This window comes from Caretta caretta, chromosome 1 (genome assembly GCF_965140235.1).
Source record: "Caretta caretta isolate rCarCar2 chromosome 1, rCarCar1.hap1, whole genome shotgun sequence".
Classification (NCBI taxonomy): domain Eukaryota; kingdom Metazoa; phylum Chordata; order Testudines; family Cheloniidae; genus Caretta; species Caretta caretta.
This window is the reverse complement of record NC_134206.1, coordinates 241,320,428-241,334,165: the sequence shown is the minus strand read 5'-3', so window position 1 is coordinate 241,334,165 and position 13,738 is coordinate 241,320,428. Positions and strand designations below refer to the sequence as shown.

General features: G+C 42.0%; 2 protein-coding genes and 1 long non-coding RNA gene across 5 annotated transcripts in view; 2 read left to right on the top strand and 1 right to left on the bottom strand.

Moving 5' to 3' along the window:
- The window catches only part of PEX26 (peroxisomal biogenesis factor 26), a 32,777-nt gene extending 31,957 nt beyond the window's left edge, over positions 1 to 820 (top strand). The window contains exon 5 of the mRNA XM_048828493.2: positions 699 to 820. Coding sequence (XP_048684450.1) covers positions 699 to 703 — 5 coding nt within the window. The 3' untranslated portion in view covers positions 704 to 820. The remainder of the gene's footprint in view (positions 1 to 698) is intronic.
- The window catches only part of LOC142069807 (uncharacterized), a 46,039-nt gene that overhangs the window by 8,739 nt on the left and 23,562 nt on the right, over positions 1 to 13,738 (bottom strand). For all 3 annotated transcript variants that reach the window (XR_012665785.1, XR_012665788.1, XR_012665789.1), the window contains one exon: positions 6,699 to 6,795. This is a non-coding gene — a long non-coding RNA (uncharacterized LOC142069807). The remainder of the gene's footprint in view (positions 1 to 6,698; positions 6,796 to 13,738) is intronic.
- LOC125625934 (tubulin alpha-8 chain) lies at positions 710 to 4,765 on the top strand. Its single transcript, XM_048828586.2, has 4 exons — positions 710 to 921; positions 1,710 to 1,858; positions 2,289 to 2,969; positions 3,943 to 4,765. Exons 1-4 carry the CDS (start codon positions 894 to 896, stop codon positions 4,234 to 4,236), a joined length of 1,152 nt encoding a protein of 383 aa, XP_048684543.1. The 5' UTR covers positions 710 to 893; the 3' UTR covers positions 4,237 to 4,765.

Here is a 13,738-nt window from a genome sequence, read left to right as displayed (position 1 = left end):
CAGGGTGCATACCTGCAAGTGTGTGAATATGAGCTCTCAGGAGATTAGTTTCACATGTTAAGGATCTTAAGTGCCAAGGGAATGAGGCTGAGTCAACAACTGCTTGAGCTGGGCACTGATGAAAGCAGGTTTTCCCATCCTCCAGTCCAGTCTCCCAGTTGAGGGCTAACAGCACAGAAGACACCTCACCCCTCTTGAGTTATATATAGTTAGAAAATGCTGCATACTGTGTCAGGTCCCAGCCAAGAATAAAAATAAATGGACCTTGCATGTGCTGTTCATTTGGGATCTGTCATAGTGTTTACATGTTTGTGTGCATATGGGTATGCAAATACACGAGGGCATGTATTTGGTGGACACAGGTATGTGTGTGCATGCCTGAAAAGCTCCACGTTTCTTTGTGATTTGCTATTTATGTCCTTGTGTAGCTCTGCAGAAAAATACATTCACCATCCTATTTGTAAATAAGAGTTGGAACTTCTACTACAGGCAAAGAACAAAGGCTAGGCCCCAGTTCCATGGGTCCATGTGCACACCAGTTCCAGTTGGGTATGTGAGGTTGGAGACTCCAAACCAGTCAAGGTTAGAGGTTGGTTTGAGATTTCTGAATGCAGCTATGACAAGCATATGTGACTATCAGGAGGAAGAAGGGTTGATGTGTATTAATTCTTCTGACCTGTGCTCTGTTCTCCCTACAGCGTGAGTGCATCTCTGTTCATGTTGGCCAGGCTGGAGTTCAGATTGGCAATGCATGCTGGGAACTTTTCTGTCTGGAACATGGCATTCAGCCAGATGGCACCTTCAAGAATCAGTCCAACAAAGTCAACGATGATGACTCCTTTGCCACATTTTTCAGAGAGACAGGCACAGGAAAACATGTGCCACGGGCTATTATGGTAGACTTGGAGCAAACTGTAGTAGGTCAGTATAGAATTAACAATGGAAAATGGAAAAGATTCTACTCTTATGTAGGTCAGGGTTGGGGTCTAGCTGTCTCCAGCATATTGGTGGGGCAATCCCTTCTTTGCATTTCAATATGACCCCATTACTCGGATAAAACTAACCTATTTCAGGCTTTTAATGTCCGGCAGTTATAAACACTCATCTCTCAAAGGAAATTAAGTCTACTGATGGGAGAAGGGGAGACCACTGACTACACTTTCCCATAAGCGCCCCACCTTGCTATCAGCTCAGAAGGTTATCATTGCTAAGTATGGCTAAGTGTACCTCTCTTCATAAGATCCTCTAACTCTGATCTTGTTTGGGGTGATATTTTCCTTTGCCATTTGGGCGTTGTTCAGATTGGAGACAAGAGAAGCTGCTGCTGGTGGAAGGTGTTTCCTGAGAATTTCCCATCCCTTTTATCTGCAAGTCTCTTCTCTTGTCTAATGACTTGCCCTCTGGTCAGGTGATTTCATCCCTGGCCAAGCACAAGTCATTCCTTAAATTGGCTAACTCTGCTAAGAGAAAGAGACTGGTTTATAAAGCAACATTCACTTCTCCCTTCAGAACTTAGAGGGCATCATCTCTGTGACACACCTTCATTTTTGTACAAACTCAAGGATATTTCTAACACCCTGCTCTCCCATGTCACGTGCCTGCCAACAAACAGCACTGCCAATTAACAACTGTTTGGAGTGTTCAACAAAAATCATCAAAATTGGAGTATGTCCATTCAAGGCTTGTTATGGTTTCTCTTTCTTGGACAGATGAAGTGCGGACTGGCACTTACCGGAAGCTTTTCCATCCAGAACAGCTGATCACTGGAAAGGAGGATGCAGCTAATAACTATGCCCGTGGTCACTATACCATTGGCAAAGACAGAATTGACTTGGCATTAGATCGTATCCGTAAACTGGTAAGTGATAGTACATCAGAAACAAAATTTGGGGTTGGTGGCAGAAGTAGATGAATAGAACATATATGTCAATTGGAAGCTCTTGTTTTGCTCCCAATAGTGTCATTGGTTCGTAGTAGAGACTGATTGTATTGTAGGTCAGATTGGATGGTAGGTCAGTTCCCAGAGGGACGGAAGATTCAGACAGAAGCCTAAAATGTAGGTTCCTGCAGCTTAAATACTTTACATTTGTCACTGTAACAGCAAACTAGAAGTGATACCTATGGAGCTTACACCATTATGTGAGAGGGTGTTACCGAGTCCTTTCCCAGGAAGACCTGGTGTGATCTCCGTGCTGTGTTACACACGTCCCGGCATCAATCTCAGGATGTGCTCAAGGAAGTCTCAGAGATTTAGACTGATTCCTTTTGTTCTCTGTTTGGCTTTTCAGACCGATGCCTGTTCTGGGCTACAGGGATTCCTGATTTTCCACAGCTTTGGTGGGGGCACTGGCTCTGGCTTCACCTCCTTGTTGATGGAACGCCTCTCCCTGGATTATGGCAAGAAGTCCAAACTGGAGTTTGCCATCTACCCAGCCCCTCAAGTCTCCACTGCCGTAGTGGAGCCATACAACTCCATCCTGACCACCCACACCACCCTGGAGCATTCAGACTGCGCCTTCATGGTGGACAACGAGGCCATCTATGACATCTGCCGTCGCAACTTGGACATTGAGCGCCCCACTTACACCAACCTTAACCGTCTCATCAGCCAGATAGTCTCATCAATCACTGCCTCTCTGCGCTTCGATGGTGCCCTCAATGTGGATCTGACAGAGTTTCAGACCAACCTGGTGCCCTACCCTCGCATCCACTTCCCCCTGATGACATATGCACCCATTATCTCCTCCGAGAGAGCCTACCACGAACAGCTGTCAGTGGCAGAAATCACCAGTTCCTGCTTTGAACCCAACAACCAGATGGTGAAGTGTGATCCACGTCATGGAAAATACATGGCCTGCTGCATGCTGTACCGCGGTGACGTGGTTCCCAAAGATGTCAACGTAGCTATTGCTGCCATCAAGACCAAAAGAACTATCCAGTTTGTGGACTGGTGTCCAACAGGCTTCAAGGTGAGAGGGACAAAGACACACTGGTACTGTGTATTAAGGGATATTGCCAAGTAGTCCAACCCAAATTGTGATTTCAACTCTTGAACATTTTCCATTTGTGAGAAAAGGGAATGGTTAGAAGTGAGTGTGTGTGTAATCTTCAGTTAGTCCTTTGGAGAATGGACATGGCCTGTTTACACATGTCCTATTTACATATCCTACTTACACAGCCTCTTAAGCAGTCACGTAGCTGGCAGTCTGGCAAATGTCAACTCTATGAGAGTTAAAGTGTTTAGCAGATGGGGAGATTGTTCTCTAGACTAGTAATATATTTTGTTAAAAACGAGAATAAATTCTGGTAAATTAAACATTAGGAGCATTTCTCTGTGAAAATTCTTTTTTTTAAAAGAGCCTCCAGTTTCACATAATTCTCCACACATTCTATGCTCCCCTTACTGCCTATGTAGCAGCACTGACCGGCCTGATTTCCAGAGCAAAGCTGTCAAAAGCAATAGATGGAAAAATTTATCTATTTTTCTCATACGTATTAATGGGCTTTAAATTTGAAGATTTGTAGATGGAAAATACTTACTGTATTAGTTCATACGGAATAGCTGTGAGTTCAGTAAGCAACAGCAGCAGTTAAAAAAAGGAAGTAAGATGCTGGTGTTCATTAAAAGGAAAAAGATAAAGATGATTGTAGTGATGATAACAATGTCTCTGTGCTCCCTGATCTCATGTCCAGTTTTGGTTGCTCTCCCTTGTTTTCTCATGGGTTATCACTGAGAAATGAATAGTCCAAAAAGGGCAACATGGATGACCTTTGCCATTATGGTAATTTAATACTGTGGTTTCAGCCCCCTAACCCCTCTCTTGCCAACCACGTCTTAGGCTACTCCAACTTTTCCACCATATTTATTTGACTTTTGTTGTCTCTCTGGATCCTTCTTTTCTCCCTCACTTTTTCGTGCATCTTTCTTGTTCTTATTACCAGGTTGGAATCAATTACCAGCCTCCCACAATAACACCCGGAGGAGACCTGGCCCAAGTGGAACGTGCCGTCTGCATGCTAAGCAACACCACAGCCATCGCTGAGGCCTGGGCAAGGTTGGACCACAAGTTTGATCTGATGTATGCCAAGAGGGCATTTGTGCACTGGTACGTTGGTGAAGGCATGGAGGAAGGGGAGTTTGTAGAGGCCCGAGAGGACTTGTCTGCACTGGAGAAGGACTATGACGAAGTGGGAACAAACTCATTTGGAGAAGAAAATGACGGGGAGGAATTTTGAAATACACGTTGCCCCTTGCTGCACGCAGGATTGTCTTTGTGTCTCTTTATTGCATGTGTCTGCATTTCTGTTTGTTTTATACACACAACAGTTCTCATAGACTGAATATTACGAGGTCTATGTTCCAAGAATGCTCTTTCCTACCCCTCAAATCACAGGACAATGATGATATGAGATATGTCCACCTGCTCCTAAATCATAATTCCTAGGAAGACAACAAACCTTAGATACTATGCCAATGCACCCTGGGAGAAAGTTTCTTTTTGAGCCGAGTCCCACTGTATTATAATATAATATTTACGATATTTTACTAATCTAAGGATTCACTCATGCATCTCCAATATCATTATTTGACAAGTTTTATTTGTAATATTTGCTTTAAAATGCTATATACAGTTGTGGCAGTGAGACTGTGAAAAGACAGAGGATTGCTATTGCAGGAACCAATGTTACTGAGCAGTAATGCTTATCCATAGGTTCAAATTAGTTGGAAGATAAGTCAATAAAGCCTTCCTAGTTTACAATGCTATGAGACCCCTCATACTATTTCCTGCTCTTTCAAACATTTGATGTAGGACTCCTTGTTGTAGCTTTCTGAAAACTTTGTAAATGCCTCGGATAGGGCTTTTGCAAATGACAAAAGGTCTGATTTCTCCTTTATATTAAGTGCTCTTTATACTGTTTTTGTGCTGTAAAGGGCCTTAAAGTTAGATTTATCCTCCCTTTTGGATCCCTTATTACACTAGAGCATTAAAAATAGCCTTAATGTAAAGAAGAATCATGCCCATGATTTTTAAATGTTCACGTATTCATTATTATCAACGTTAAAAAAATATGTCTGACACTAGTCTTCATTCATGATCATTTACATGCAAAATAATAAAAGCGGTTTAACCTGATGGAGTCAAAGCAAGATGGCATTTACAAAGGGGAAGCCACACTTCTCTAACCTAAGCGGATTAACTGAAAAAGTTGGATAGTAAATAAACAACTATTAAAACAAATAAATAACGAGTTTTTAATCATGACATTGTCACTTCCCTCACGATCAACGGATAGAAAACAGAGATGTAGAAAGAGATTAATAGTGAAAGGCTTCAGGATATATTTTTAGAAATCATGCACAAAAACATTAAGGTTGCAAAGTTGACCACTCCAAAGTTAAGAAATGCCATAATTAAGATGGCCTGTGCTACCTGAATTCATCCCCCCTTGTCCATATGCATTATGATACTGTCTTTAATTACATGATCACATCCTATTTTTCCCACAGGGCCCCTGCCTCATTCACTGCACAGGATGGACAGTACTCACTTAATGAGCAGTGTGACAGGGTCAGGCCAGATGGCTACAGGAGAAGGCAGATATATTAGCCCCAGGTTAAGTAGGTCCCTTTTCCCTGGGTAAGGTAACAGGGAAGGTTCCAGAACAATCAGGAACTTTCTGGAAACAATTAAGGCAGACAGGCTGATTAGAACACCTGCAGCCAATCAAGAAGCTGCCAGAATCAATTAAGACAGGCAGGGTGATCAGGGCACGTAGGTTTAAAAAGGAGCTCACTTCAGTTTGTGGTGTGTGTGTGGGGAGCTGGGAGCAAGAGGTGCAAGAAGCTGAGAGTGAGCAGGCGTACTACTAGAAGACTGAGAAGTACAAGCTTTATCAGACATCAGGAGGAAGGTCCTGCAGTGAGAATAAAGAAGATGTTGGGAGGAGACCATGAGGGAGTAGCCCAGGGAATTGTAGCTGTCATGCAGCTGTTACAGGAGTCGCCATAGACAGCTGCAATCCACAGGGCCCTGGGCTGGAACCCAGAGTAGAGGGTGGGCCCGGGTTCCCCCCATTCCTCCATTCCCCCAACTCCCTACTTGATACCGGAGGAATTGACCTGGACTGTGGGTTCCACCAGAGGGGAAGGTTTCTGGCCTGTTCCCCGATCCACTAGGTGGATCAGCAGAGACTGCGGGGATTGTTCTTCTTCCTTTTCCCCATGCTGGGCAGTGATGAGGCTAACTGAGTGAACGGCAGATTTGAGCCATGAAAGTGGCCAAACTGAGGACTGCCATGAACCTCTGAGGTGAGAAAATCTGCCAATAAGCGCAGGACCCACCAAGGCAGAGGAGGAACTTTGTCACAGCAGCTATTCAATATTTTGTTTTCTCTTAATTTTTTAATGTGTGGTCCCTGGCCTTATTTACTTAACAATATTAAACCCTCTTCTGATGACAGAATCATTCATTTCTTCATGGGTTTTTCTCATGCACTTATCATTGTAGTATCAAAGTGCTTCACACATTAAATTATTTTCACAACAACTGTGTGAATTGAAGGGATGGCATAATCCCTATTTTACAGATAGGAAACTGAGGCACAGAGTGATTAAGCCAAAAGTTTCCACTAATTTTGGAAGTCCAATTTGAGATGACCAGGACCTGATTCTTCAGAGGACTTATCATTATACAGACCTTTATATGTTCAAAGCACAGCTCCCACTACTTCAGTTGTAGCTCTGAATGCTCAGCACATCTGCAGATCAGACCTCAGGATATCAAGCTGGGCACCCTGAAAATGAGGAACACACAGTTAGTGGCCACCTGTGAAAAGTTTGGTTTAAGTGACTTGCCCAGAGTCACATAGGAACTTTGTGGCAGAGGCAAGGATAGAATCCAATTCTCCAGGGCAGCATTCAACTACCTTAACCATGAGACTGTCCTTTCTCTTCCTGCAGTTCCTTGTCTCATTCACTACAGACCTTCTAACTCCTGATACAAATGAGGAAGGGTCCTATAGATAAAGTGTCCTTTACTACACGACCCTGATTCATCCCCAGAGCAGTTCTATTCTTCAGTGCACTGAATGAGGGAGAGGATTTTATGCCCTGGTTGGTAGGTAAAATATAAGCTGGAAAGCTGGATGTGGTCCCCGGGCCACCAGTTGCCCATTCCTGATTCAGGGCTTGTCTCCATTTACCGTGGATTGATGCTGTGGCGATCGATCCACCGGGGATTGATTTAGCAGGTCTAATGAAGACCCACTAAATTGACTGGTGATCGCTCTCCCATCGATTACGATACTCAACTGGAACGAGAAACATAAGATAAGTCGAAGGGAGAGTTTCTCCCATCTATCCAGCATGGTGTAGACACTGCAATAAGTCGACCTATGGTACGTTGACTCCAGCTATGTTATTCACGTAGCTGGAGTTGCGTAACTTAGGTCGACTTAACCCTGTAGTGTAGACCTGCCCTTGATTGACCTACAAGAGAATAGCATGCATTTGGACAACAGAGAAGTTTATCAGCCTTTCATGAGATAAATACGTAGTTTACCAGTGCCCTCATGCTAGCATATAATAATCCTGCAGCCAAAAGTAAAGTGAAAGTTCAGTAGGTTCAGGGGCTATACTGGACCAAGATCAGGAGGACTTAAAAGGCTGTATATTATACAAGCAAGGTACTTTCAAATTCAGAGTGCTGACACTCCCAAACAGAGAAAAAGGTTTTAGCCGTTGTTTGGGTATGTGGACAAAAATGACACTTTGAGACTGCATTTGGTTTTATTACAGATAGTAAACCACTCAAGATTATATATCCACCAAAATCAAAATCCTTTGCCAGAAGTCACAGATGGGAATTAAGGCTGTTGCAATATTGATTCAAAATTTTATCCCAACAGAGTATATGCATCAGTGCAGCTGATGCATTATCAAGGCTATCCCCTCTAGAGCAAATAAAATTTGTAATCCGGCAGCAGAATATGTCTATTTTATAATTTACGCTGTTGTTCCCCACATTTTTCCTCCTTAAGGGGTAGAGGCAGCTTCTGAAAGAGATCCAGACATTATCCACCTTAGACACATTAAGGAGTCATTAAAGTGAACTTGTATACTGGTGCCCAAAGAGCTTTGGAAACAGACATTGAAAATTAGCACATGAAGAGCTACGCAGTGTTGTGTGGATGAAACCACACTGGAGAATGTTGATGGCCAAGTGTAGACACACAAGCAGAACCCACATCTGCTGCATGTCCATCCTGTCAATTATTGGGCCTTTGGCCAAGGCAAAACTTATATCCAGTACACAAATATCATTAATACCCTGTTGCCATGGTGGGCCATTTGTTGGTTCTTGTTGATTATTGTTCACAGTGGCAGGAACAACAAGGAGTCCAGTGGCACCTTAAAGACTAACAGATTTATTTGAGCATAAGCTTTCATGGGTAAAAACCCCACTTCTTCAGATGCATGGAGTGAAAATTACAGATGCAGACATAAATATACTGACACATAAAGAGAAGGGAGTTACCTCACAAGTGGAGAACCAGTGTTGACAGGGCCAGTTCGATCAGGGCCAATAATAGATGAGGAGGTGTCCATTCCAGGAGAGGTAAAGCTGCTTTTGTAATGAGCCAGCCACTCCCAGTCCCTATTCAAGCCCAAATTAATGGTGTTAAATTTGCAAATGAATTTTAGTTCTGCTGTTTCTCTTTGAAGTCTGTTTCTGAAGTTTTTTTGTTCAAGTATACTGTCAAGGTTCCTTCCCCACTCTGAACTCTAGGGTACACATGTGGGGACCTGCATGAAAGACCCCCTAAGCTTATTCTTACAAGCTTAGGTTAAAAGCTGCCACCACCAAAGTGTTACACAAAGAACAGGGGAAGCACCCACTTGGAAACGTCTCCCTCCCCAAAATATCCCCCCAAGCACTACACCCCCTTTCCTGGGGAAGGCTTGATAAAAATCCTCACCAATTTGCATAGGTGAACACAGACTCAAACCCTTGGATCTTAAGAACAATGAAAAAGCAATCAGGTTCTTAAAAGAGAATTTTAACTAAAGAAAAAGTAAAAGAATCACCTCTGTAAAATCAGGATGGTAAATACGTTACAGGGTAATCAGATTCAACACACAGAGAATCCCTCTAGGCTAAACCTTAAGTTACAAAAAGACACAAAAACAGGAATATACATTCCATTCAGCACAACTTATTTTATCAGCCATTTAAACAAAACAGAATCTAACTCATATCTAACTAGATTGCTTACTAACTCTTTACAGGAGTTCTGACTTGCATTCCTGCTCTGGTTCCGCCAAAAGCATCACACAGACAGAGAGATCCTTTGTTTCCCCCCCACTCCAGCTTTGGTCATTTTGGTCAGGTGCCAGCGAGATTATCTTAGCTTCTTAACTCTTTACAGGTGAAAGGGTTTTCCTCTGGCCAGGAGGAATTTAAAGGTGTTTACCCTTCCCGTTTTATTTATGACATATACGTTCAAATCTGTTATAGAATGTCCAGGAAGATTGAAGCGTTCTCCTATTGGCTTTTGTATGTTACCATTCCTGATGTCCGATTTGTGTCCATTTATTCTTTTACGTAGGGACTGTCCGGTTTGGCCAATATACATGGCAGAGGGACTTTAAGGTGCCACCGGACTTCTTGTTGGTTTGTGGATACAGACTAACATGGCTATCCCCTGATACTTGTCAGGAGCAGGAAGTGTCCATAGTGAAAAGGCTACAACCATCACCATTCTTAATAGCTTTGAGAACATAGTGGAAAGATATGGGATATCTAAACTCTTTTTCAGTGATAATGATTCTTAATTTTTGTCCAAGGAATTTTGGTATTTGTTACTGGATAATAGTATTTTGCATGGTGTGACACCTCATTTGTCTCAAGCCAATGGGATGGGTGTCAAAATAGAACACTTTGCAAAGTACTTAGAATAGTGCTTAGAAAAGGATCCAAAAAATGAATGCTCACATTTTTTGGCATCTCATCATGCATCCTATACAATCATTGGGAAAAACCCAGCAGAGCTACACTTTGTTAGGAGATTCCATACCAAAATACCAGGAGTCTCAACTGGTTTAACAGAACAGGACTGTATTGAACAAGAAAGAGACCACAAAAGAAACAACAGTGGAAATTTTGAGACCAAGAATACATTAATCACAGATGACAAGTGTCATAGTACCTGGTATGTGACTGCAACTGAGACAGCCAATCTCAGGTCAGACTGTCAGAAAAGAGGGCGGACACCCCAAACTGGTGGTATATTCTGTAATTAGATTTCATCAAACCAGTAATAAACGGGCACTCCTAGACTATGTATTAGTCTAACCATGGAGCCAGAGACAATCCCCTTAAGCTCTCCAGCCCCTTTTTGCCACCCACACAAACTGGACTTTATGATGAAAGGTTATTAAAATTGAAATCACCACACATTAGGTTCTTCCAACCCCAAAGGATTGATCACTTACACCAGGTCAGTGGATGCTTTGGATCACACACCAAAAACAACACTGATAACCAATTTCTTTAGTAAACTAAAGATTTATTAGCTAAGAAAAAGAAATGAGAGTTATGTATATTACCTGCTTTTAACCTTTCAATAACAGGTGAGTCAAAGTTTGTAAGTCCATAAAGATAACAGAGATGGGTTTCTGCTTAGTTCTCCATAAATGTCTCAGGACTGCCCAAAATGGCTTTGGGGACCTCTGCTCTGTATCTGGGATGCCCTCTGACAGCATCAAAATAGATCAGAGAGCTAAAGGATCATTTCCAGAATCCAGTATTTTATAGATCCTTCCCACAGAAGATAAGCCTAAAATAGTTTGGCAGGTGTTCCTAGCACAGCATAGGCTCTCGTTTTGTTGACTCAACACAGACAAAGTTTGCAGATCTCCCCTTGTCCTACACAATGACCCATCCTTTGAAGTTAACACCCATCTCATCTAAAGTTCTAAGGCTTCAGTCATGGTTGATGGGCCATCCAATTACAGAGACATACAAAGGGAGGAAGTGTTGCCTTATATATTAAAAATGTATACACTTGGACTGAGGTTGTCAAGGTTCCTTCCCCACTCTGAAAGCTAGGGTACAGATGTGGGGTCCTGCATGAAAACCTCCTAAGCTTATCTTTACCAGCTTAGGTCAAAACTTCCCCAAGGTACAAAATATTCCACCCTTTGCCCTTGGATTGGCCGCTACCACCACCAAACAAATACTGGTCACTGGGGAAGAGCTATTTGGAAACGTCTTTCCCCCCAAATACTTCCCAAAACCTTACACCCCACTTCCTGGACAAGGTTTGGTAAAAAGCCTCAACAATTTGCATAGGTGACCACAGACCCAAACCCTTGGATCTGAGAACAATGAAAAAGCATTCAGTTTTCTTACAAGAAGACTTTTAATAGAAATAGGAGTAAATAGAAGTAAAGAAATCCCCTCTGTAAAATCAGGATGGTAGATACCTTACAGGGTAATTAGATTCAAAACATAGAGAATCCCTCTAGGCAAAACCTTAAGTTACATAAAAAAATACACAGACAGAAATAGTTATTCTATTCAGCACAATTCTTTTCTCAGCCATTTAAAGAAATCATAATCTAACACATACCTAGCTAGATTACTTACTAAAAGTTCTAAGACTCCATTCCTGGCCTATCCCCGACAAAAGCAGCATATAGACAGACACACAGACCCTTTGTTTCTCTCTCTCCTCCCAGCTTTTGAAAGTATCTTGTCTCCTCATTGGTCACTTTGGTCAGGTGCCAGCGAGGTTACCTTTAGCTTCTTAACCCTTTACAGGTGAGAGGAGTTTTCCTCTGGCCAGGAGGGATTTTAAAGGGGTTTACCCTTCCCTTTATATTTATGACACAGAGGTTGAGATAGAAATAAGAGACAGATTTGTTGAAAGTCTCTGGGTAAGGATAAAAGGGGTAAAAAACAAGGATGATGTCACGGTAAGGGTCTACTACAGACCACCAAACCAGGAAGAGGAGGTGGATGAGGCTTTTTTTAAACAACTAACACAATCATCCAAAGCACAGGATGTGGTGGTGATGAGGAACTTAAACTACCCAGACATTTGTTGGGAAAATAACACAGCAGGACACAGATTATCCAACAAGTTCTTGGAATGTATTGGAGACACTTTTTTATTTCAGAAGGTGGAGAAAGCTACTGGGGGGAGGCTGTTCTAGATTTGATTTTGACAAATAGGGAGGAACTGGTTGAGAATTTGGAAGCTGAAGGCAACTTGGGTGAAAGTGATCATGAAATGGTAGAGTTCATGATTCTAAGGAATGGTAGGAGGGAGAAAAGCACAATAAAGACACTGGATTTCAAGAAGGCAGACTTTAGCAAACTCAGGAAGTTGGTAGGTAAAATCCCTTGGGAAGCAAGTCTAAGGGGAAAAACAATTGAAGACAGTTGGCAGTTTTTCAAAGAGACATTATTAAAATTACAAGAGCAAACTATCCCACTGCATAGGAAAGATAGGAAGTATGGCAAGAAACCACCCTGGCTTAACCAGGAGATCTTCGATGATCTAAAACTCAAAAAGGAGTCCTACAAAAAGTGGAAACTTGGTCAAATTACAAAGGATGAATATAAACAAATAACACAAGTATGTAGGGACAAAATTAGAAAAGCCAAGGCACACAACGAGATCAAACTAGCTAGGGACATAAAAGGAAACAAGAAAACATTCTACAAATACATTAGAAGCAAGAGAAAGACCAAGGACAGAGTAAGCCCATTACTCAATGAGGGGGAAAAGACAACAGAAAATGTGGAAATGGAAGAGGCACTTAATGACTTCTTTTCAGTTTTCACCAAGAAGGTTGGTGGCGACTGGGCATCTAACATAGTGAATGCCAGTGAAAATGAGGTAGGATCAGAGTCTAAAATAGGGAAAGAACAAGTCAAGAATTACTTAGACAAGTCAGATGTCTTCAAATCACCAGGGCCTGATGAAATGCATCCTAGAATACTCAAGGAGCTGACTGAGGAGATATCTGAGCCATTAGCAATTATCTTTGAAAAGTCATGGAAGACGGGAGACATTCCAGAAGACTGGAAAAGGGCAAATATAGTGCCCATCTATAAAAAGGGAAATGAGGACAACCCTGGGAATTACAGACCAGTCAGCTTAACTTCTGTACCCGGAAAGATAATGGAGCAAATAATTAAGCAATCAATTTGCAAACACCTAGAAGATAATAAGGTGATAAATAACAGTCAGCATGGATTTGTCAAGAAGAAATCATGTCAAACCAACCAGATAGCTTTCTTTGACAGGGTAAGAAGCTTTGTGGATTGGCGGGAAAGCAGTAGATATGGTATATTTTGACTTTAGTAAGGCTTTTGATACTGTCTCGCATGACCTTATCATAAACAAACTAGGGAAATACAACCTAGATGGAGCTACTACAAGGTGGGTGTATAACTGGTTGGAAAATTGTTACCAGAAAGTAGTTATCAGTGGTTCACAGTAATGTTGGAAGAGCATAACGAGTGGGGTCCCATAGGGATCGGTTCTGGGTCCAGTTCTGTTCAATATCTTCATCAATGATTTAGATAATGGCATAGAGAGTACACTTATAAAGTTTGCGGATGATACCAACCTGAAAGGGATTGCAAGTGTTTTGGAGGATAGGATTAAAATTCAAAATGATTTGGACAAATTGGAGAAATGGTCTGAAGTAAATAGGATGAAA

Coding starts and splice junctions, on each gene's coding strand:
- LOC125625934 (XM_048828586.2), top strand. CDS start 894: ATGGTAGACTTGGAGCAAACTGTAGTAG. Junction 922..1,709: donor CTTGGAGCAAACTGTAGTAG/GTCAGTATAGAA, acceptor TTTCTTGGACAG/ATGAAGTGCGGACTGGCACT. Junction 1,859..2,288: donor TAGATCGTATCCGTAAACTG/GTAAGTGATAGT, acceptor TTGGCTTTTCAG/ACCGATGCCTGTTCTGGGCT.